This window comes from Rhinopithecus roxellana, chromosome 18, assembly GCF_007565055.1.
Source record: "Rhinopithecus roxellana isolate Shanxi Qingling chromosome 18, ASM756505v1, whole genome shotgun sequence".
NCBI classification, from domain to species: Eukaryota; Metazoa; Chordata; class Mammalia; order Primates; family Cercopithecidae; genus Rhinopithecus; species Rhinopithecus roxellana.
In genome coordinates this window covers 50,110,452-50,133,739 of record NC_044566.1, presented here as the reverse complement: position 1 = coordinate 50,133,739, position 23,288 = coordinate 50,110,452, and the positions used below count along the sequence as shown (strand labels likewise).

Here is a 23,288-nt window from a genome sequence, read left to right as displayed (position 1 = left end):
GCCATGGTCGGCACCATGGGCCTGAATGGGACCATTGCCCTGCTGAGGGGCCCCTGCTGGGTGAGCCTGCAGCTGTCCTATTGTGTGCTCCTTGTTTCCTGTGGGATTCTTCTGGCTCCTCCCCAGCTTTCACCTATCATTTCTAATGGCCAGTGGCTGTCCTTTACTGTAGGAGATGTCTAGCCAGTGCTTCGATTTTTCTCTCTTCATATACGCTGGATTTATTTTCAAAGATAAGAGTCAGAATGATTACTCAAGATTCATTATGCTGCCACTAAGGAAAGTGCACGGACTTTGTGACAGTGCTTTTCCTCGGTGCCTTTCCTCCTACTTACAGGGCTGACTGATGTTGATGGAAATCTGACGGGCTGAATAATGATGCTGTGTAGTAGTCATTGTAACAACAACAACAAAATCATAATAGTAAAAAGAAGAATGGTGAGAACAACAACATGCATATATTAAGCACTGTTCTAAGGATCTGGTATAGATTGATTCATATTATACTTACAACAACCCCATAAGTACTGAATCAGACCGTTGTACCACTTAAGTGTACCAGCAGTGGGACCCTGTAACCACTCCCGTTGAGTGTTTTGTCTTTCAAATGATGAAACTAAGGCACAGAAATATCAACCAGCCAGTAAGTGGCAGATCTTGGAATGAATCACAGGACATGTGGGCTCAGAGTCCCTCTTTTTAGCCACTTTGGTTTAGGATAGATTTCTAAAGCTTTCATTCTGTAATGGAGCATAAATATATTCATGTGTAAGACAATCATTTATTTCTATTCTCTTATTTTGCAGGGGGTGACTTTGGTAAAACCTGTGTACAATTTCATGAGAGGGAGCTTGTTATAACAGAGAGATACATAAGATCTCCACTCAGACAGAGCTGATATGACATTGGTCCAGGCATTCAATCCTTCTTAACAAAGCTCCATCTGGATATCTCAGTTTTTACTCTTTTTCTTCTACCTTTCCTAGAAGGCTGGCAGTACCTTGTTTGCATGTGATACATGTGTATTGTTGTGATGATGTCTGCCCCCGTGGGTATGTCTGATATGTGTTTGTTCAGGAACATCTTACCATATCCATGTTTGCATCTGTATTACTGCTTCGATATTTTCAGATTCAGGAGGATCCACTGTATTCAACAACACTAATAAAGAGCCTACTATGTGCAGGCATTTTGCTGGGTGATGAGAGTACAAATGATGAATAATACAGATTCTGTATCTTCAAGGCTTTTATAATCTACTAGAGAAGACACTCATATAGTTAAAGTCACTGTAATGAGGAAAGTGATAGGATAAGGTGAATGACAGGCCGGATGCAGTGGCTCACATCTATAATTCCAGCAATTTGGGAGGCCAAATTGGGCAGATTGCTTGAGGCCAGGAGTTCAAGACCAGCCTAGCCAACATGCTGAAACTCCGTCTCTACTAAAAATAACAAAAATTAGCCAGGCATGGTGGCACACGCCTGTAGTCTCAGCTACTCGTGAGGCTGAGGCACAAGAATTGCTTGAGCCTGGGAGGTGGATGTTGAAGTGAGCCAAGATTGTACCACTGCATTCCAGCCTGGGTAATATCTCAAAAAGGTAAAATAAAAGAAATAAAAAATAAAGGTACGAGTGAGGAGCAAGAGAGGAAGGTCTCTTAGAAAATTCTGGGAATTTGGGAACAGCAAGAAGGAGATATCCCCTGGGATGAGGTTTGAAGGTTGAAGAGGGTTGTCAATGAAACAAACAAAAGCAGGAAAGGCCTCACCAGCATCTCAGATACTATGAGTGTGAAGTGGAGCTTGGCTAACCTGCTCTTCCTCCAGAGAGTTTCATTTCAGCAAGTGGCACCAATTCAGTTGCCAAAGACAGAAACTTGTGTGGCATCTTTGACTCCTTCCTCTTCCTCACCTTGCCATGGCCAGTCAGTCACCAAACCCAATGGACTCCACTCCTAAGTGCCTCTGAGACCCATTGCCTCTCTCCACCCCTTCTGCCACCACCATGCTCAGTCCTGGCCTGGATGTGGCCCGTGGTCTAGTGACCGGCTCTCTGAGTCCAGACTTGCTCTGCCCGTCTCTTTCTACCACCCTCCCTCAAACCTATTCTCCACATTGCAGTCAAAGCACATTCTAAATTACACAACAGACATGTCACTTTCCTGCGAGAAAAACTTTCAATGACTCTCCATTGCTCCCAAATAAAATTCAAATTTTTATTGTGAGTGACAAAAGCTTTGTGACTCAATCCCTGCTTGTTTTCTAGTCTCATTTTTCACTATTCTTCCTTCAACTCTGATCAAGCTACACTAAACTTTCAGTTCCTTGAATACATCCTGTTTTGCTTCTTGGCTTTTATATGTGTGTCTTCCCACTTTGCTTGGATAACTGACTCATCCCACAAGCCTCATCTTAAATATGGCTTCCTCCAAAAAGTCTTTTCTGGACTCCCAAGTCTAGGTTAAGAACTTCTCTCATGTGCTCCCAGGACACATTTTACTTACTAATTACACTTTATGGTGAGTGCCTGTTTGCTTGTGGATCAGCATGTTAAAGTGGAAACTAAATCCTAGGTGGCAAAAACTCCCATATTTCAAAGAAAGATACTTGTAGAGAAGGAATCTGGAAACCAAGTTAAGGATATACATAATTGAGGTTGAAGTAATCAAGCCATAGTTTGTTTAGAGAATCTGTGAGAGGGGCTTTGAGACAAGCAGTTGGAGAGGTTGATATTTGTTATGAAGTTTCAGGTAACAAAGAGCCTGGGATTTGTCTCACATCTAAGAAGACTGAAAGCAATAATAAAAGCTTTAATTCAATTTCAAGTTAAATCTTCTTCCCTCCCTCAATTCAGAACTTGTGAATGGTGTGGCTGAGGCTGCCTCTCTGGTGGCAGAGCTAAGACCAAGCTGCACGCAGTGAAAACAAACTGTGTTTTCGCTGACAACAAGGCAGAATGTGTACCAGGGATGTGATGTGGGCAACCAGGAAGGGGATAGTCTGAGGATCATTTTTAAAGGGACCCCATCCAAGAAGGTTTCTAGCCAGAGGCAGGCTGTAGCCAGAAAAAAAGAATGAGAGGTACTATTAGTTGCAGAAATTGAGGGGAGAATTGTAAACAGTCAGCTAGGGAAAGGGAGATTCAGTCAGATGTTTCCAGTGGGAAAATCATTAAGAAAACACGAAAGAGTCCCATGAATGAAAGAATTCACTCTGAACATTTTACCAAGCTCAGAGAGCACCAACCCAGGTTATAACTTTACTGGTCAAATAAGACCCCTCCAGCTCCATCCCACCCACAGCAGGCTCCCCTTCCCATAGTAAAGTTTCCAGACTGAAAGTTCTGAATTGAGGGAGGGAAGAAGATTTAACTTGAAATTGAATTAAAGCTTTTATTATTAACTTGGACCTCTTTTAATTTTTGAAATGAGTGTGTTCTCAGGACTAAAAGTGACCAGAGGACTTTTTATTATTTAAGTAAGAACAAAGAAATTAGGCTGGATGTGGTGGCTCACCAGCACTTTAGGAGACTGAGATGGGTGGATTACTTTAGGTCAAGAGTTCGAGACCAGCCTTGCCAATACGGTAAAACCTTGTCTCTACTAAAAATACCAATACAAAAATTAGCCGGGTGTGGTGGTGAACACCTGTCAGACCAGCTACTTGGGTGACTGAAGCTTGAACCCAGGAGGCACAGGTTGCAGTGAGCTGAGATCATCGTGAGCTGAGATCGTGCCATTGCACTCCAGCCTGGGCAACAGAGCAAAGACTCCGTCTCAAAAAAAAAAAAAAAAAAAAGAACAAAGACATTATGAAACCTACCTGAGATTTCTAGCCAGAGGGAAAAAATAGGGACTACTTGTTGGTTTTAAGGTTTTTTTCTTTGTCTTTGGGTTTTAGCAGTTTGATTATGGTGTGGCTAGGTGTAGATTTCTTTGTACATACCCACTTTGTGATTTTCTGACATTTTAAGTCAATGAGTTAATGCTTTTAATCAGTTTGGAAAGTTCTCACCATAATATATTTCTTCTATGTTCCTTCTGGTGCGTTTTTTTCCTGACCTTCTGGAACTCCAATTACACATCTGTTAGATCATTTCACAATGTCCTACATATTTCTCATGTTTTCTTCTGTTTAACTTTCTAATTATTTTTCCTCTATTTTAGAAGTTTTCTATTGAATTGGCTTTGAATTCACTAATTTGTTTTGTTATCCAGTCCATCATTGAGTCTAGTTAATTCTTAATTTTAGATATTTTTTTTGTTCTAGAATATCCACATGCTTATTTTTAAAAACATACCATTTCTTTGTTGCAATTCTCTCTCTCTTCATCCATTTTGTTTACCTTTGCCTCTGTTTTCTTTACTGTATGTATAAGAATTATTAAAAATTATTGTAGGCTGGGTGCAGTGGCTCACACCTGTAATCCCAGCACTTTGGGAGGCTGAGGCAGGCAGACCACCTAAGGTCAGGAGTTCGAGACCAGCCTGACCAATAATGGAGAAACCTCGTTTCTACTAAAAATACAAAATAGCCGGGCATGGTGGCACATGCCTACAATCCCACCTACTTGGGAGGCTGACGCAGGAGAATTGCTGGAACCCGGAAGGTGAAGGTTGTGGTAAGCCAAGATGGCACCATAGCACTTCAACCTAGGCAACAAGAGTGAAACTTCATTTCAAAAAAATCTATATATATATTGCCTACTATTTCCAATATTTGGGTCATCTGTTGGTCTGTTTTTAATTGGATATGTTTTCCCTCTTCATTATGAACCATGCATTTCAGCTTCTTGTCATGTCATGTGATTTTAAAAATTGTATACCAAGCATTGTATATAAAAGAACTAATATAGATATTATTTTGCAGCTAAGGTGAGGACTTCAATCCAATCAGAAACTGAGCTGGGTTGTAGCTTTAAGTAGTTTCAGTGCAATTCTTGTTTCAAATATCTTGAAGGATATTTTTTTTGTGCTCTTATTTTGTTCTCTTTTTCTGCCAAGGTTCTCTCATACACTGGAAGATCTCTCTCTACCTTTCCAGCCCGGTTCCCCAGCCACTTTGCCCAGTACTCAACAAAAAGTCTGTGGGAGAAGAAGATCAGTAATTGGAGAAAATAGTTGGGCATTTGTAGATTTTAATCTGTTACATTAGCTCCAGTAAAATCTCCCTGCCTACAGCAAACTTAACACTACACCTATCTGTGTTTATGCTTGACATATGTTCCCAGGGAGGAAAGGGACTGTTAATCTTTCTTACCTAGAAAAGAATGTTCATGTGAAATTCCGTCCCTTTAGATTTTTTTTTTTTTGCATTATCAGCTCATCGATAACTTTAAATATATATATATAAATATATATATATACACTAAAGAAAAAATATATATTTTCTGTAGTGTATCTGGGTGGCTTTGTCTAGTTGTTATTGTTATGGTAATGCCATGGTCTACTGAGATCTTCCATGTAATAAATAAAGCAGTTTACTGAATGGTTTTAAACTAAACTCTCACTGCAGGGAGGAAATAATATGCTTTAATTTCTCTTGGCCTCTATTGGGTTCTATTCTTTCAATGTTTCTACAACATTTGCCTTAGAGTGTGAGCTTTGTAGGCACGACAATTATCTATTTTATTCAGCATTATGTCTCATGCCTACCAGAGTACCAGCCTCATGGTTGGTATGCAGTACATGTTTGTTGAATGACTAAATTATTAACATGAACAAAGAAATAGAGGTTTGAAATGAATAGTATGACATACAAGAAAACTACAAGTTATTCTTTATGTTTTAAAACTAGAAATTTAAGTGCAAGGCAGTGATGGATATTAAGGCTAAAGAAAGAGATGGGAAAAAAATTAAGGAAGAGTTTGTAAAGAGCCTGGACTTGATCTTAAGTGTTGGTAGGCTGCTGAGTGGTTTCAAGAGGGGAAGTTATACATACAGTTGTTCATGAAAAATAGATCAATCTGGAAGATGGGTTTAAGTGAGAGGAGACTGCTGGAAGGATGAAAGGGAAGCCATTTTAGTACTTAGGCAGGAAATGATGAGAGGCTCATTTACAGACAAGAGGAAGGGAACAAGCACTCTGGGAATATGGCATAGGCTTATTCCTTGACACCCTCCCACTCCCATCTCAATAACACAGAGAGTATGTGGGGATACGAAGTCTACCTGAGGCTTTAGGACCTAAGGAGACAGTATAGGAACAGAAGAGCGCAGGCCAACTTCTGGACAAAATTATTTACAACAATGAGCAGACCTAAGTATTAGTAGATTTGGGGAAGTCTGACAAGAGAATCAATCCCATAGCTTATTGAGAGACTATAATCACTTGGCCAGGTGATCCCTATGCATCCTGAGAGACATATGGAATCTACTTGAAATTTCCAGCCCTGAGAGAGCCCCAGTCCTTCTTAAGCTGCCATCCTGGTAAGGAAGCACCTTCCTTACCCCTCACTTCATGGATGTCTACCATTGCCTAAGACCCTTCTAATAATCTGACATACCAGAAGCGATGGGGAGCAACACCAATGGACATTGGTAGGAAAAGAAAGGTCAGGTATCACCCAAAGGGTCTCAGGAGCTTGAAAGAGGGACTTGAATCAAATAAACTCAGCAGCTTATTGACCGAGAAGGTTTGGTAAAGAAACAGGTGAATTTATAAATGATTGTAAGGAGAATTATTGAGGAGGTACAAGAAGCTATTGTGAAAGACCAGTTGAAGAGAGAAAAGGATTTCTTGAAATAAAATTTAATTTTGGACTTTAAAATCCAACAGATTGCCTGAATAATAGAACAGAAACTGCTGAAAAATTGAACATAGATCTAGATCAAATGAAGGAACATACTCAGGATGAAAACATAAAGGCCAGGCGCGGCGGCTCGTGCCTGGAATCTCAGCACTTTGTGAGGCTGAAGTAAGCAGATACTTGAGGTAAGGAGTTCAAGACCAGCCTGGGCAACAGAGCGAAACTCCATCTCTACTAAAAATACAAAAATTAGCCAGGCATGGTGGTACATGCCTGTAATCCCAGCTACTCAGGTGGCTGAGGCAGGAGAATTGCTTGAACCCGGGAGGCAGATGTTGCAGTGAGCTGAGATCACGCCACTGCACTCCAGCCTGGGTGACAGAGAGACTCCGTCTCAAAAATAAATAAATAAATACATAAATAACATGAAACAGCAAGTTAAACAATATATTATGGAAGATGTAATATGGTAAAAATAAGGGTTTCAAAGAAGAAATTATTAAAAAATTATTTTCTGAGGAAAACTCAGATTCTGGAAACATTTAGGAAATGAATATAATCAGACCCTTTGATATTATTTAATTATGTTTTCAGAAACAGCGACAATCTCTCTAATTAATTTTTGTATTTCCCAAAAGTTTATTTAAAAGCTGTAATACTTTAGATTAATTTTATTTTAGGAATAAGCCTGAGATAATATTAATGAATTAAAAACCTATCATACAGAGTTGCTTTCCAGTAAGTAAGAGATAAAATTACTCTAAATATTTCTAGCATTGTGCATAGAAGAGATAAACAGTTATGGACAGGTTTACTTCCTTCATATATGACCAAGATTTTTTTCCTCTCCCACCTCCCATCTGGTTTTCCGTGATGTCTGATAATTTACCATTAAAAATGCACTCCTTTAGGGGTGAGAGCTAAAAATAAAATCCTAAGCCTCCAACCAACCGAATAGGCCCTGTTTGGCCAAGGGGACCTCAGAGAAACCTTAAAATAATAATAATAAAAAGACCCACCTGAGTTCCCGACCATGATGGGATGGTAGGTCAGACGCCTCATTATATTCCCTTCCTTTTGCTGTTTAGACACAACAATTGACAGCATTAATGTTAAAACAGAGATCATAAGAGTGACAGAATAGACTGTTTATGGCAATAAGATACCAAATTGTAAACAAGACCTATGGCCATGCCAGGCAAGGGTTAAGTCGCACGCTTTGCACTTAACGAATAAACTGTGTTCTAATTCCCACAAGGTTTCTTCTCCCTCTTTCTCCAGCAGCTAAACAACACTGGCTTTGAGATAAATGATGTTGAAGCAGTTACAGCTCCCCAGCATCAGACACTGAATAACTGAGCCCCCACCTGTTACACAAGCCACAGTGACAGCTTTGATTGGACAAGAGACTGATTTCTGTAATTTTCTCCTGATAAGAGACCACCAACCATGGACTGGTTCTGGCTGGTTTTACAAAGGATATACCTTTGAGTGCCTTCTTGTCCCTTCTTCACCTAATTGTATACATTTAAATGTTAAATCTCCATCCCAACGGAACTTGGGACGCAGGTAACATGCATGTTTGCCTATCACGCATGCTCACGCCCTTTCATGAATATTCATAGCTCTTCCTATTTCCTGTTGAATATGTATACTTTGCCAACCCCTTCAGCTTAAATTCCTGTGTTACTCTTCCCTCTGTTGAAGGGCTTGCTTTAGGTTTTTTCCAGTGACAGGCTGCCCTTCCTGCCTGCAGGTTGTAATTTCATTCTTAAGAAATAAAACTCACCTTTCTAAATTTATAAATTGTGTGATTTAAGTTAACAGGGGTAAGGCAGTATATTTCCAGAAGACTGCCAATGTAAAATTTTAATTCAATTGTCCATGGACACAGTCAGTGTTAATTTGTTGTCACTTATTAGTTAATTTGTTAGCTGAAGGGAATGTTATAAGACCAAGTTGCCTGTAAAGGGTAACGGGCAAGCTGGATTAGATTATTAGGGAGGCCAGTCCTACGTGAGAGGTTTCATTGGGTTTTCAGTGAGCAGCATATGAGCCCAGACCTGAAATCAGAAGAGGTGGGAACAGACAGAAAAGGAAGAAGAGTGATCAAAGGACAGATGTTAAGTACCAAAGACAAAGTCCACCAGTTTCATAAAGTTGCTCAGGCTGACCCCATTTCCAGGGTAAGATATTTTCACAAACTTATTAGTTACGATTATACGCATTTTAAAAATTGTTATTAGCATGAGGGGTTGCATATATATTTTATAATACCCACACTTATAAATTAGTTGTAACTGGCTTCAGATTTAACAAGTATATTATACAGGATCCTGGCAGGAAATAGGTGGCAAATCCAAAGGATTTAACTGAAAAGATTTTAATTTGAAGAGTTGCGGTCAGGGTTAAGCAGATTAACAAGGGATGGTAAGGAACCCAGGGGCTAGCAAAAGTGGGATGGCTTTCCCACACTGCAGTAGGTTGATTAATGCCCTCCGCCGCCACCAAGGTATCCATATCCTAAGCCCCAGACTCTCTGAATATGTTACCTTACATCGCAAAATGGACTTTGCATATGTCATCAAGTTAAGGATCTGGAGATGCAGAGATGATCCTGGATAGTCTGGGAGGGCCCAATGTAATCACAAGGGTTCTTATCATAAGGGGGAGATATTAACCAGGCGCGGTGGCTCACGCCTGTAATCCCAGCACTTTGTGAGGCCGAGGTGGGTGGATCATGAGGTCAGGAGATGGAGACCATCCTGGCTAACACAGTGAAACCCTGTCTCTACTAAAAATAGAAAAAATTAGGCAGGCCTGGTGGCGGGCACCTGTAATCCCAGCTACTTGGGAGGCTGGGGCAGGAGAATGGTGTGAATCCCAGAGGCGGAGCTTGCAGTGAGCCGAGATCTTGCCACTGCACTCAGGCCTGGGCGACAGAGCGAGACTCTGTCTCAAAAAAATAAAAATTAAAAAAAAAAAGAGGGAGATACTAGAGTCAGAGAGAAGTTGTGAGGACAGAATCAGAGGTCAGAGACTGGAGTAATGAGGTTTGGAGATGAAGGAACCAAGGAATTTAGGTGACCTCTAGAAGCTGGATCCTCTCTGGAGTTCAGCAAAGTGAAAAGTGTGTCATCATAATAACGAATGACTTCCTTTTTCATTTTCATTCATACAGTGAAGTTTTCTAGAGGCTGCATGATGTGCAATATTGTAGCAGAGTGAGTGCAGGACTGAATGTGACTCTATCAGGCCAATAGTAGAGATGTGAAAAAATGTAAAACAGTGGCACGTTTCTCCCTATTTTTTGAAAATCTGTTTTTTTTTTTTTTTTTTGAGACGGAGTCTTGCTCTGTCGCCCGGGCTGGAGTGCAGTGGCCGGATCTCAGCTCACTGCAAGCTCCGCCTCCCGGGTTTTACGCCATTCTCCTGCCTCAGCCTCCCGAGTAGCTGGGACTACAGGCGCCCGCCACCTCGCCCGGCTAGTTTTTGTATTTTTAGTAGAGATGGGGTTTCACCGTGTTAGCCAGGATGGTCTCGATCTCCTGACCTCGTGATCCGCCCGTCTCGGCCTCCCAAAGTGCTGGGATTACAGGCTTGAGCCACCGCGCCCGGCGAGAGTCTTATAATAATACTAGGGTCTAAAGACCTAATTGTATACATTTAAATGTTAAATCTAACATTTTTAATCTCTAGTCTAAATACCCTAGTATTATAAGATTCTCATTGTACTTGCACTTTGCCTTCAAAGTACTAATCACGGTTTTGTTAGTGATTTGTGTGATGATTTGTTGAATCTTTTTTTTTCCCCACTAGGGTGTAAGGCCCATGTTCTATCTTGATCACCACGTTTCTAGGATCCAGCCCAGTGCTGGCATATAGTGGTTCTCTCTGACATATCTGTAGAATAAAATGAAGAAATGCATGAGTGACATGACAGGAGAATTTAAGGGTGCCATGGGAGCATAAAACAGAGTGAGCCACCTGGGTTAGGAGACCTGAGAAAGACTTCTAGGCATTTGAGCTGAGTAAGGAAAGACAAGTGGGAGAGTCCTCCAGGTGTAGGAGTTGGAGAGAGGAGTACTCCAGTTAAGGGTAAGCATTTGAAGCTGATATAGAAAAGGAGTCTTGAGCCAGCTTGTGGAGGAACATTAGACGGTTTTATTTTTATCTTTTTTTTTTTTTTTAATTTTTGAGACAGAATCTTGCTCTGTCTCCCAGGCTGGAGTGCAGTGGCATGATCGTGGATCACTGCAGCTTTGACCTCCTGGGCTCAAGCGACCCACCTATCTCAGCCTTCTGAGTAACTGGGACCACAGATGTGCACCAAAATGCCTGGCTAATTTGTTCATTTTTTGTAAAGAAAGAGTCTCCCTGTGTTCCCCAGGCTATTCTCGAACTCCTGGGCTCCAGTGATCCTATGCCTCGGCCACCCAAAGCACTGGGATTACAGAAGTGAGCCACTGCGCCTGGCCTATTGAAGGTTTCTAATTTCCAGAGTTTTGACTTTATACCAACAACTCTTAGAAGCCATTAAAGAATTGCAGGTATGGAAATTACATATACTTTTGCTTTTAGAAGAAAATCCTGATCAGTATGCACAGAATTCTTCAGGAGGCAAGTGTGATTCATTCAGATAAGATATAGTGTGGCTTAGACTGGGAGACTGGCAGAGGCTTTGAAGATTCTTTTGCTCAAATTTTATTCAGCAAGTATTTACTGTGCACCTTCTATAGCAGGCAACAACATTTTAGGAAATGGTGAATGTTATAGAGGTGAATAATACAGCAGGAGTCCTTGAACATATGGAGTTTACCTATTAATTGGAGAGTGAATGTTGACAAAGGAATAAGTAAATACGTAGGCAAGAAAAATACATTACCTGTGAAAGCGCAGCAGGTAGACTGACAGTGGAGTATCTAATACAGTCTATGGAAGCCAGAATATAGTAGGATGACATTTTTGGAGTGCTAGCAGAAAGGTCATATGAAGAACTCTGTAGGAATGGTCCCATATATGAAACTCCTGGGTCAAGCACACCTGAACATGATTTGAGGGACTTTCTTGTAACCTGAGAATCAAGATGTCAAGGAATTAAAAACATGTATAAAACATTGTATAAAAACCCATTAAAAAGAATGGAAGACACTACAGTAAAGTCATTGTGGGTTTAGTTGTTATAACACTTTTAAAATCTTTGGTCCCAATAAATATTTATAAGAAAGAAGAAATATGGAATTATTTCCTGAGTCAAGGAGGGAGAATAGAATGAAGAAAAAGAGGAGGAGGAGGAGGAGGAGGAGAAGACAATAAACCTACTTCCCAAAGTTAACAAACAAAAAATAGGAAGAGGCTAAAGACTACAAGTAGTAGAAGATTGACATCAATTGTTTGTATGTTTGAGTTTGAAAAGTTTTTGTTCCTTCTGCACCAAGCTAGATACACATATAAATGCTAAAGGCATTTTTGAATTTGAATAGATCATTTTCTTTGTATGGGTGCCTTTAAAACAAATCCAACCTGGTCACTCTTCTTTAACATTTACTGAGGTCTAAGTGTTCAATTTAGAACACATGCTTTAATAACTCAGAGACCTGTCGTTTGTCACAAATCTTGCCTAGAGAAGGACTCATTAGCGAATTAGGCAGAAAGAGGATGCAAAATAAAAAGGCATAGTAGTCCCTTGATATCCATGGAAGACTGGTTCCAGGACACCACTAAACCCCTGCCCGCAAATACCAAAATCCATGGATGTTCAAGTTTCTTAACATATCCTGGCATAGTATTTGCTTTTAACCTACAGACATCCTCCCATATACTTGAAATTATCTCTAGATTATTTATAATACTTAATACAATGTAAATGCTATGTAACTAGTTGTGAATTATTTAGGAAGTGATCACAAGAAAAGTCTACACGTTTAGTCCAGACATAGCCATCCTTTTTTTTTTCCAAATATTTTTGATCCATGGTTCACTGAACCCACAGATGTAGAACCCATGGATACTGTGGGATGACAGTATTAATAAAAAAGTGGAAACATCCTAAGTTTCATGGGTGTTTAAATTGGTCAGCAACTTCCTTCTGAAGTATCAGAATTTTGTAAGTAATGTTAATATTTTTGTTTTCTCACTAAGGGCCACAGTTCTGAATAGAGGTTTTTAAAAATCCCTAGCAAGGTTTCTTTAGCAATGAAACTAACATTTATATTATCAGCTTCGTGTTACATCTCTTTCCTGACGGTTGGGTGAGCCCTCCTCGGATGCTTGCTTCTGGCTACACACCCCTTTACCCTTTTCTCTGCACCGTTTTCACCTTTATAAAGTCAGAGTTGGTGTCTATAGGCTCTCTACTGCCACATTCCAGACCTGCCTCACTCAACATCACGTTCAAGATGCAGAAATAGGGATTTGGGAAGGGGATTCTGGAATTTTCGAAGTCTTCGAAAATACTTTGAGAAACTATTTGGAAGCACTTTGGGGGTCGAGGTTGGATAGGAAGGGTCTTCAGAGACCATCAAATTCAACTTTCTAAATCCCAGGGAGGAAACCGAGACTCCAGGATGTGAACTGCAGGAGGAATATCTGAGGTGCAATCCTTATTCTTTAGCAAAGGTCTCCTCTGCGTCTTCCTTAGCCCATCTCTTGGACCTCCAGAAAGACAGCTGAGAATGGCAGGCGGAGTCTGGAACCACTGGAGTCGCCCCCAGCCTCCTCCTCGGAGGGCCCCCACGAAGGAGGCCCTTCAGTGACAGTGATTGAGAGAGAGGGAGGGCGAAAGGAAGGAAGGGGAGCCAGAGGTGGGAGTGGAAGAGGCACCCTCGCCTGGGGCTGATTGGCTCCCGAGGCCAGCGCTCTCCAAGCGGTTTATAAGAGTTGAGGCTGCCGGGCGCCCTGCCCGCTTGCCCGCGCGCCCCAGGAGCCAAAGCCGGGCTCCAAGTCGGCGCCCCACGTCGAGGCTCCGCCGCAGCCTCCGGAGTTGGCCGCAGACAAGAAGGGGAGGGAGCAGGAGAGGGAGGAGAACGCCGGGGCCAGAGGGCCGAGCGCCATGCGCCGCGCCAGCAGAGACTACACCAAGTACCTGCGTGGCTCGGAGGAGATGGGCGGCGGTCCCGGAGCCCCGCACGAGGGCCCCCTGCACGCCCCGCCGCCGCCTGCGCCGCATCAGCCCCCCGCCGCCTCCCGCTCCATGTTCGTGGCCCTCCTTGGGCTGGGGCTGGGCCAGGTCGTCTGCAGCGTCGCCCTGTTCCTCTACTTCAGAGCGCAGGTGAGTGGCCACATTCCCATGGGCGCGCGGCCGGGAGCGCCCATCTCGTTCCCCGGCACTTGGAAACCGAGTCCGGCCGCGGGGCTGGGCTCCCCAGAGCTTGCATATTCAGGAGGGGGAAAGTGACTCTGAGAGAGGGAGTGTCGAGTTTGGGGACAACTTGGCGCGGGGCTGTCGGGCGCACTCTGCTTTCTCTGGGCGCACTCTGCTCTCTCTCCGCGCACGCACCCCAGCTCCGCGGTGCGCCGAGGGCAGGCTCCCCTGGCCAGACGATGGGTTTGAATCTCACCCCGTCCCCAGGCTGGGAAACAGCACTGGCCTCTCACTTTTTCTGGTAGCGATTGCGTGCTTTTTCTCCCTGTCATTTCTCACTTGAAGTTAAGAATCAACTTCTGTTCATGTAGGAAAAAAACTGAGCGCCTTCACTTGGGCATCTACCTTTCTCTTCCCACCCACCACCCGGCGGATTTCGGTTCCTGCGCCTGGCTGCTCTGCAGGTGTGCTGGGGCCACAGGGCTGGAGGGCTGCGCAGAGCGGGAGGTCGCGCTCGTGCCCAGGTCGCCCAGTGGGTGGGCAGAATGACACGGCGCGACCAGAGAGGCGCGGGCTCGGCATGGGGGCTCTGCGGCTGTGGCGCTGTCCTGTGGGGGTGAAGGAAGAAGGACTGCCCCACGTGCCTGTCAGGGAGGTGGGCGGAGGAAGGAAGCGAGGTGTGTGTGATGGCACGGTGTTACTACAGTCTAGCAAATAACCAACCTTCGAAAAGATGAAGAGGTTTTTTGCACGACGGCTAGGAACTGCAGGGAGATAGTAGGAAGGAAGGGGTAAATTTGTAATATGCTTTCTGGTGGTTTATGCTCTTGTGTTTTCTTGGAAATTGCAGTGCAGTTGGTTGGATTCATTCAAATATTCTTGTCTGGTGCTGTGAACTCTTTCTCAGAGGAAGTGGGGGGCTGACTGTGCATTTTTTTTTTATGGGAAAAGAAAGTTGGGTTTGGACTACATTCGTTTTCAGATTCAAAGGTGATTACTAAACCAAACGGGATGCATCAAAACATGGCATTGCTTGGATTGTATGGTTTTTTGACATGTGCCAATGTCTCGAACTCCATTACTTTTAATCATAGGCTTTTTGTTAAGAATTCATTATCCGCTAGTTTGCATTTTCTAGAACTAGTGTGATTACCTACTAAAAGTAGAAATGCAATGAGCCACACTTAAGAAAATCTGCATTAAATATAATCTACCCATTGAGAGTTTTTTTCTAAAAAGACAACTTTTGAGTGATTTACTTGCAACACAGATAACACAAATCTATGTGAAAGTGACTAAGCGTCTTTCTTTCATTGGAGTGTGTTGCAGTAAGAATGGTGTACCCATTTTCCCATCCAGCATTTTGTTAATAATCATCCCATTTAGTGCTTGTGCATGGAGTGCCAGCGTTGTGCATGGCACCATCACATGCCATGGAATGAGTTAAGAATCATTTATTCAACACACAGTGTCCACTTACTATAGGCATGGAGCCGAGGGGCCTAATAAAACCATTAAAATTCTTAGTCAAACAAAAGAGAAACATTCAGAAAAGGGATCAAAGAGGCAGTAGTTCTCCACTGTCTATCTTTTCTAATACCTTAGGGACATGGCATTTTCATTGCCATAACAGTGAAGTGAGTGTCCAATGTTGAAAGAGCAGTCGGAAATGAAGGAGTTCTAGGAACCATGAACAGCTTGAACTGGCAGGAGCTGTGGAAATCGGTGGCGTGGCTATGTAGGAAAGAGTGACCTGCTGGGCTCTTGTTAGACTTTTTCAGCTTTTCCCTAGGAATTCTCGGTGTTCCCCGTGGGCTGAGGAGTCGGGGCTTTCAGTGATCTCCCATCATCATTTAGCAGTCTTGATGCTGTATGGATAAATAGTGAAACACTCAGAACTCTTTTTCAAAGTAAACATGTGAGTTAGTAAGTCTAGCCAGAAAATATTCCTTTGGAGAAGTTAATATCATCAGACTTCTGGGTACGGTTTTCTTAAATACCATGAAGATTCGGTTCCTTTGACTTGTGCAAAATAATTTAGCCATTACTCCGAACCCAGTTTCGTACTGCATTTTAAAAAGGCCATCTCCTTCAGTAAAGAAAAAATATTAGGAACAATGTGTTCATTTGAATATACCACTAGATCTGGATGCATTTTACTGGATATTGTGTCTACAATTGTTACCCAAAGGAATCCTAATCATTTTGAGATACATTCTGAAATCATTACAGATAAAACTGCTATGGTGTCTGGAATATGTTTCAAAATAATTTCTGGTTGCTTACAGATGAAAAAAGATTTGCCATACATTGGTAATAGCTGAAGCGCTAATGGGTGCATTGGGGTTCACTCTGTAATTCTTTCCCCTTTTATATGTGTTAGAGACCTTCTTTCAAAGTCCTAGCTAAGAGAATAGTCTCCATTTGACCTGCCGCTGATTTAACATTTTCACTTATGTCGGCTCTTTTGGATTGGAACTTGGTACCAAATAAATCATAGTAGTTTTATGATTCCCACTAAAGTTGTGAATCAACTATTTGGGGTTTCTAAATGCATTTGAATGAGAACAAAGTATCCAGTAACATGTTTGTAGTTTACAGTTAAAAATGAGGGATTCGTTTTATTGTTTTTGTTTAAAGGTGGAGAAAAGAAGGTATGCAAATCCTCAAGGAAAAGCAGTTTGAGTTTTTAAATGCATTTAGAAGAATGCCCAGAATAGTGTAAAAATTACAGGGACGATTTTAAAAATTTTGTTTTCTTAAATATTTGAATAGATAAAATTGAATCAGCCTCCTAAATGTTTGCAGATTGCATGTGCCTCGATGTTAAAAAATATATATCTACTTGATCCAGTGTAGCTTGGCTTTTCCCCCACCACCCTGACAAAGAGAAAATAGTGTGTGGCTTCTGCTATATATTTACCACATAGTATTCATACTTTGGTTTACAAAGAAAAAAAAGAAAACCCTTTCAAAAAGTTGCTCTGTGTGTGTGTGTGTGTGTGTGTGTGTGTGTGTCTTTAACATCCGCATAACCATATTCAAAGCTTAGGGTTTAGCTATAAAGATAAGCTTTTCAGAAAACTTAAGATCTTTTGCTCTTTTAACTTCTTCCCTCGATCCTCCAATATGCACAAACCAACCTCCCTGGTTGTTTGTTACCATAGGACAGCAGTCACTACTGAAAATCTGATGTAGAGGTGTGCACTGCCTGTTTGAAAACACAGATAACAAAGTAGCACAAACGTCAAGCATCCTGCCTCATTTAACCCTACAAATGATTAGGTTTCAAGGAAGTTAAAAGAAAATGAGACAGTTTATTTCATAGGCACCACATTATCTGACAAATGCATTTTAAGTCAGATATTCAAGATTTACTTCATGTTTTCAGACATGTCTAAGTACAATGAATTCATTTGCTACTCAGTTTACTGTGACTTTTGGTTGAATTTCTGTGTTCCTCAATGAGGTGTAAGTTCCATAAAGACAGGGACTGCTTGCTTTGCACACCACCTTATTTGTAGCATCTAGCCCAGTGCCTTGTATGTCTAATTTACTGCAAAGTCTTTTCTAATGATTTGCAACACTACAAATATGTCTGTTTCTGATCGTAATATGCGAATTATCAGATTAGTAGCTAAAAGAGTATACTTTTTCAATCATGCAGTCCTCCAACCAGACTAATGTGTGTCAATAGATAAGTTGTCGGGTAGGTGATACATTCGTTCAGTCAGTTTGTGGGCATTTGCTGAGGGTCCAGCATCAGTCTGGCTGCCTCCCTGCTCTGCAGTTCCTTCAGCTTAGAGACCCTCATTTACCTGTGTGTGTGGCTGGCCTTGCACCCTGAACCTCTCCTCCTCCCTTTTCTCCTAGTATCCATTTTCAGGAAAGGAGAGCTGCAAGGGCACTGGAATGAGAAAGACGTGGTTGTAGGTTAAAAATAAATTTCTAATGTGTGATCCTTGAGTAAACAAAATAAATGAGTATATTAAAAGCAGTTATGCCATGCATTCTTGATTTCTTTTGGGAAAAAACAATGGATGGGGTTTTATACATATTTTAGCTCTAATGCTGCCTTCCAAAACAGTGGTTCTCAATTGCACATTCGAAGTATTTGGGAAGAGGTTAAATGATTGGACCCTACCCTTAGGGATGTTGATGAAATTGGCCAGTGAGGGGTGGGGTAGCAGTGAGATGGGATCTGGATGTGGGCATTTTTTTAACAGAAAGGGGACAAAATCTTTGCACTGTACTTATTTGCATCAAATCAGTAACCATGATTAACTGTTGGAGTATCTTTGTACTAATTGATGTTACTTGTGAAACAATTTTAAAATTGGTGTCCAGGGAACTTTGGAATTGTTTTAATAGTAGAAAATCTATATTTTAAAGCATGACTTCTTAAACTTTAATGTGTGTAAGAATCACCTGGGATCTAGTTAAAATGCATATTCCCAGGCAGTATGCCAGGGTGAAGCCTGAAATTCTACATTTCTAGCAAGCTCTCAGTGAGCCCACGGTGCTACTGAGTGGACTACCCTGAGTATCAAGAATATAGGGGCTAGGTGCAGTGGCTCATGCCTGTAATCCCAGCACTTTGGGAGGCCAAGGAGGGAGGATTGCTTAAGCCCAGGAGTTCAAGACAAGCCTGGGCAACATAGCAAGACCCCATCTCTACCAAGATAAAAAAAAAAAAAAAAAGAAGAAATTAGCCAATTAGCCAAGCATGGTGGCCTGCACCTGTAGTCCCAGCTACTTGGAAGCGTGAGGAAGGAGGATTGCTCGAGCCCATGGATTTCAAGGCTGAAGTGAGCTATGATTATGCCACTGCACTCCAGCCTGGGTGGGGGTGACAGAGCAAGACCCTGTCTCCAAAAAAAAGAAAAGAAAAAGAGAAAGAAAAAGAATAAAGGGGACTGCTGCTTCTGTTAGACAGCTCTTAGCTTGTTGGCAGGACTCCAGATTAACCAAGTTTAGGGTCCCCAGGCATTTCCCCACTAAGGCCACATTATTCCTTTGGCTCAGCAGTTTTCTGGTGGTGCGTCAATTCAGGCCTTTGCATGATTCTTCTTTCCTGAGGTCTAAACCCAGTGACCCTTCATATCAGTTGCCTAGGCTTTTCTGGTCTTGTGGGATACACACTGGCATAAGTAAGCCTTTTTTTTGCCAAGTGTGTGATTGAAAACTTTCCTTGTATAAAAATTCACATATTATGACTTGTATTAATTATTCTAAAGAATATAGGAAAAATAAATACAGATTGTACACAGTTTTGCTTTACGGTGGTGTCTCTTCCGTGATGATTATAGATAGTCCTTATATGTGCAAAACTAAAGAATAAAATTTGTATTCGTGAGTGTACATTTGTTAAAAGGCTGTCATTTTGGCCGGGCGCAGTGGCTCACGCCTGTAATGCCAGCACTTTGGGAGGCCAAGGCAGGAGGATCATGAGATCAAGAGATCGAGATCATCCTGGCTAACAGGGTGAAACCCCGTCTCTACTAAAAATACAAAAAAATTAGCCAGGTGGTGGCGGGTGCCTGTAGTCCCAGCTACTTGGGAGGCTGAGGCAGGAGAATGGTGTGAACTCAGGAGGTGGAGCTTGCAGTGAGCCGAGATGGTGCCACTGCATTCCAGCCTGGGCGACAGAGTGAGACTCCATCTCAAAAAAAAAAAAACAACGAAAAAAAAAGGCTGTCATTTCATTTTGAGAATCTCAGATATGGATAGGCTCTTTTTAGTTTATTTCTAATGGTTGGTTAATAAACTAACACATCATTCCCATTACTTTTTAAAAGAGAGAAAGAGAGACTTGTCATTAATTTGACTGAGCTTTGTAAACTTACGTAGCTTTTCTTTTTCACCTAGTTTGTGCCTGCTAATAAGAAAATACAGATGAAGTACCTTGAATATTAAACAAAGAGGACAAATTAAATTCTCATTATTAAAACAGGTGATAGCTAATTATTGCCACCCTTTACCTGGCAATTGAAACCACTGCAAAGGCTTGGCAGGAGCAGGCTGACAATTTTAAAGAGTAGTGATTAAAGATATTCTAATGCTGGACACCTATTCTTAACAGGCAATCAGCTAATTACTCAATGAGTATATTTTGGGTGGGACAATTCCTTACATGACAGGAATCTTAGCATCCCTCCACCACACATCTGTAATATCTGCTCATGCAGCCCCCCCCACCCTAATGTGATGACACCAGATATCACCTGCACCCATTCCCGAACACCCCCTGCCAGGTATACCATTCCAGCTTGAGAAACACTGATGAGAGAGTCAACAAAAAAGAGAGATTACACGTCTGACTTCGAGTTTTGTTTGGAGGTAAAAAATGGATTTTTCTCTCCCTTCTTTGGCTGATAAAGGAAAAAAGGCCAGGCAAACATAGTGGTTAAAGATGATGTTGATTTCACCTGTTTTATGTAGGCTTCATGCTTTGCATTTCAAAGTGGGCCTTATAATCCCAGCTAGCATGTTGCATATAGTTGATTTAAAGACAAAAAGCTTCCTCTCCCTACAGTGATCACATGTGATTTCCTTGGTGCCCCTCCCCTCTATGAACACTTTTATATTGTCAGACAATTTTGACAATTTCCCCCATGAATCATGCACATACACTTCTGTCATTGTTAAAAGCCCACCCCAGGACTAACTGTGCCTTGTCCTGTGGATGACAGTTAGCTACTCATTCAAATGAATTAGAAGTTCTGTTTTCACATCTTGAGGGTCATTTTATTAACTATTGATTGTCGGGGACATAAAGACTCTTGCAAGTATGAATTTTTTGTTCTGAAGTCACACTTTATTAAATAGCAGGATGATTAGTGATAAGCACTCTAATGTCCTTACTGTTTCTCCTCCTCAGATGGATCCTAATAGAATATCAGAAGATGGCACTCACTGCATTTATAGAATTTTGAGACTCCATGAAAGTGCAGATTTTCAAGACACAACTCTGGAGAGTCAAGATACAAAATTAATACCTGATTCATGTAGGAGAATTAAACAGGCCTTTCAAGGAGCTGTGCAAAAGGTAAGTCCACATTGAGGCTGATAAGTCAAGGGCCCTTGCTGACTCTACCAATACTGAAAATTAAAACTGGCTAAGTGCTGTTGACTTTGTTCTTTTTATTCTAATAATTTGTAAAAGAGCTACAGGGAATGCTTTAAAGAGATTAGCAGAATTCTTTTGAAGTTGGTAGTGATTGATTATGACAACCAGGGACATTCATGCAAATATTCTTTTCTTTCTTTTCTTTTTTCTTTTAAAGAGGAGGGATTTAAATTCATGCTTGGAAGAGAGACTAAGGTGGCTGTGGCCTCTCTGTGAGTCAGTTTGCTAGTTTGAATTCCCTGACCTAGAAACCATCCGCTCAGTTCACAGAACTTTCTGGTAGCTGTTTCCTTTCTGTTTGGCTTCATAATGGCAGGACCCCCTATTGCACATCTGTTGATCCAGGGCTCTGATGAGAAGCAGTTGTAACTCTTGGTCCTTTGCTGTCATCTGCGGTGAAGTAGAGAGAGCAGGAAACAATGTGAGATGGAGATTCTGTGTCCGTGTTCTCGTTTTCTGGGAGAGCTGAGTGACAAGAGAAGAGTTAGGGACAGAGCAAACCAATGACTTCTCTTACACCGACAGCCCCAGTTGGGAGACACTGTAATAACTGCCAGTTTTACTTTCTTGAACAAAGCCACCTGAGAATTCTGCAGCCCAAGAATTATTTTACTCACTGACTCCACCAAAACCCAGGTAGAACACAAAGAGTGACCCAAGTGCAAAACCTGTGTGTGCGTTACATACCTGCATGCATGCATGCATCCATTTACGCATCCCAGCCTCTATCTAGCAACTCCCCGGGTCTCTGGTCATTATTTAAAAAGAGGACATGTGTCAGAGGTAGAGGTAGGAAGATGTAGCTGTTTTGTACAGCCAGCTAACAAAGGTGAACGTCTGTAATACCATCAGAAGTAGAGGTAGGAAGATATAGCTATTTTATAAAGCCAGCTAACAAAGGTAAAGGTCTGTAATAGCCTGAAAGTTAAGATTTGCTGTATTTTATTGAATCTAAGATACCAATTTTCAGCCTACTTTGTTATTTCATGCATCACTAAGAAAGAAGAGACTGTTGATTAAAAAAATTAAACATGATCATCATAGGTTCTAGTTGCATCTTAATTCCAGAGATATCAAAATGTTAAAAATTGTGCATTGTAGAATGCATGAAGTACCTCTTAGTTTAATGTGTCTATAAGAAAACATATTGCTTATGAAAATTACTTTTTCCTTATAATTAGTGTGTAGGTGCTTGGCTTTATGCAGAGTAGATGTATATGTTTAAACTCAGTGATCCTTAATCTTACAGTATAATTTTTGAGCTATAGCAACAGCAATTCTGTTAATCTATTCATTTTTATTGTTTTGTTTTATATTTTGTTTTCATTCGTTTGCTTTTTATCCCATTTGTGAAGCTTATCTCTTAAATACTGAGTAATCTGTCTATAAACAACCTATTGACGTGCACTAGGGGTAATCTGCTAGTTCAAAATGGCATTTCATATTAAGGTAATTCTGATTAGGCAAAAGATTGTGCCCTAATGTTCTGTTTAGATTGACCCATGTTGTAACTCCTCAAAATGACGAGATAAACTTTTTATTTCAGTGGTGTGCTGGTTCTTAAAAGTTACCCTTTGAGTTTCTTATGGAGGAATAAATATGGAAAATCAGCCGAGTTAATTCTGAAAATAAATAATATTACGAACGAGGGCGGGTGTGGTGGCTCACACTTGTAATCCCAGCACTTTGGGAGGCCCAGATGGGAGGATCACGTGAGTCCACGAGTTTGAGAACATGCTGGTCAACATAGTGAGACCTCCATCTCTACAAAAAGTAAAAAAAAAATTAGCTGGGCATGGCAACCTGTGCCTGTGGTTCCAGCTACTCAGGAGACTGAAGTGGGAGGACAGCTTGGGCCTGGGAGCTGGATGCTGCAGTGAGCTGCGGTTGCACCAATGCACTCCAGCCTGGCAGCCTGGGTGACATAGCAAGACCCCGAAAAAAAAAAAAAAAAAAAAAAAAAAAGAAAGAAAGAAAGGAAGGAAGGAAAGAAGGAAGGAAGGAAGGGAAAAGATTATTAACATTATTTATGAGACTGCAAGAGTGGTTCAATCCCAACGGGTTAAAGGAAAACAATATATTATCATCTTATAGATCCTGAAAAGT

General features: G+C 41.5%; 1 protein-coding gene across 2 annotated transcripts in view; it reads left to right on the top strand.

Moving 5' to 3' along the window:
• Positions 1 to 2,864: 2,864 nt before the first annotated feature.
• The window catches only part of TNFSF11 (TNF superfamily member 11), a 44,847-nt gene continuing 24,423 nt past the window's right edge, over positions 2,865 to 23,288 (top strand). The window contains exons 1-4 of one of the 2 annotated variants that reach the window (XM_010374492.2): positions 2,865 to 3,083; positions 6,780 to 6,918; positions 11,141 to 11,300; positions 20,934 to 21,101. In XM_010374492.2, the coding sequence (XP_010372794.1) occupies positions 20,934 to 21,101 (168 nt within the window). In that variant the 5' untranslated portion in view covers positions 2,865 to 3,083; positions 6,780 to 6,918; positions 11,141 to 11,300. Of the gene's footprint in view, positions 3,084 to 6,779; positions 6,919 to 11,140; positions 11,301 to 13,655; positions 14,021 to 20,933; positions 21,102 to 23,288 lie in introns of those variants that run through there. The other variant, XM_010374491.2, reaches the window with a different exon arrangement.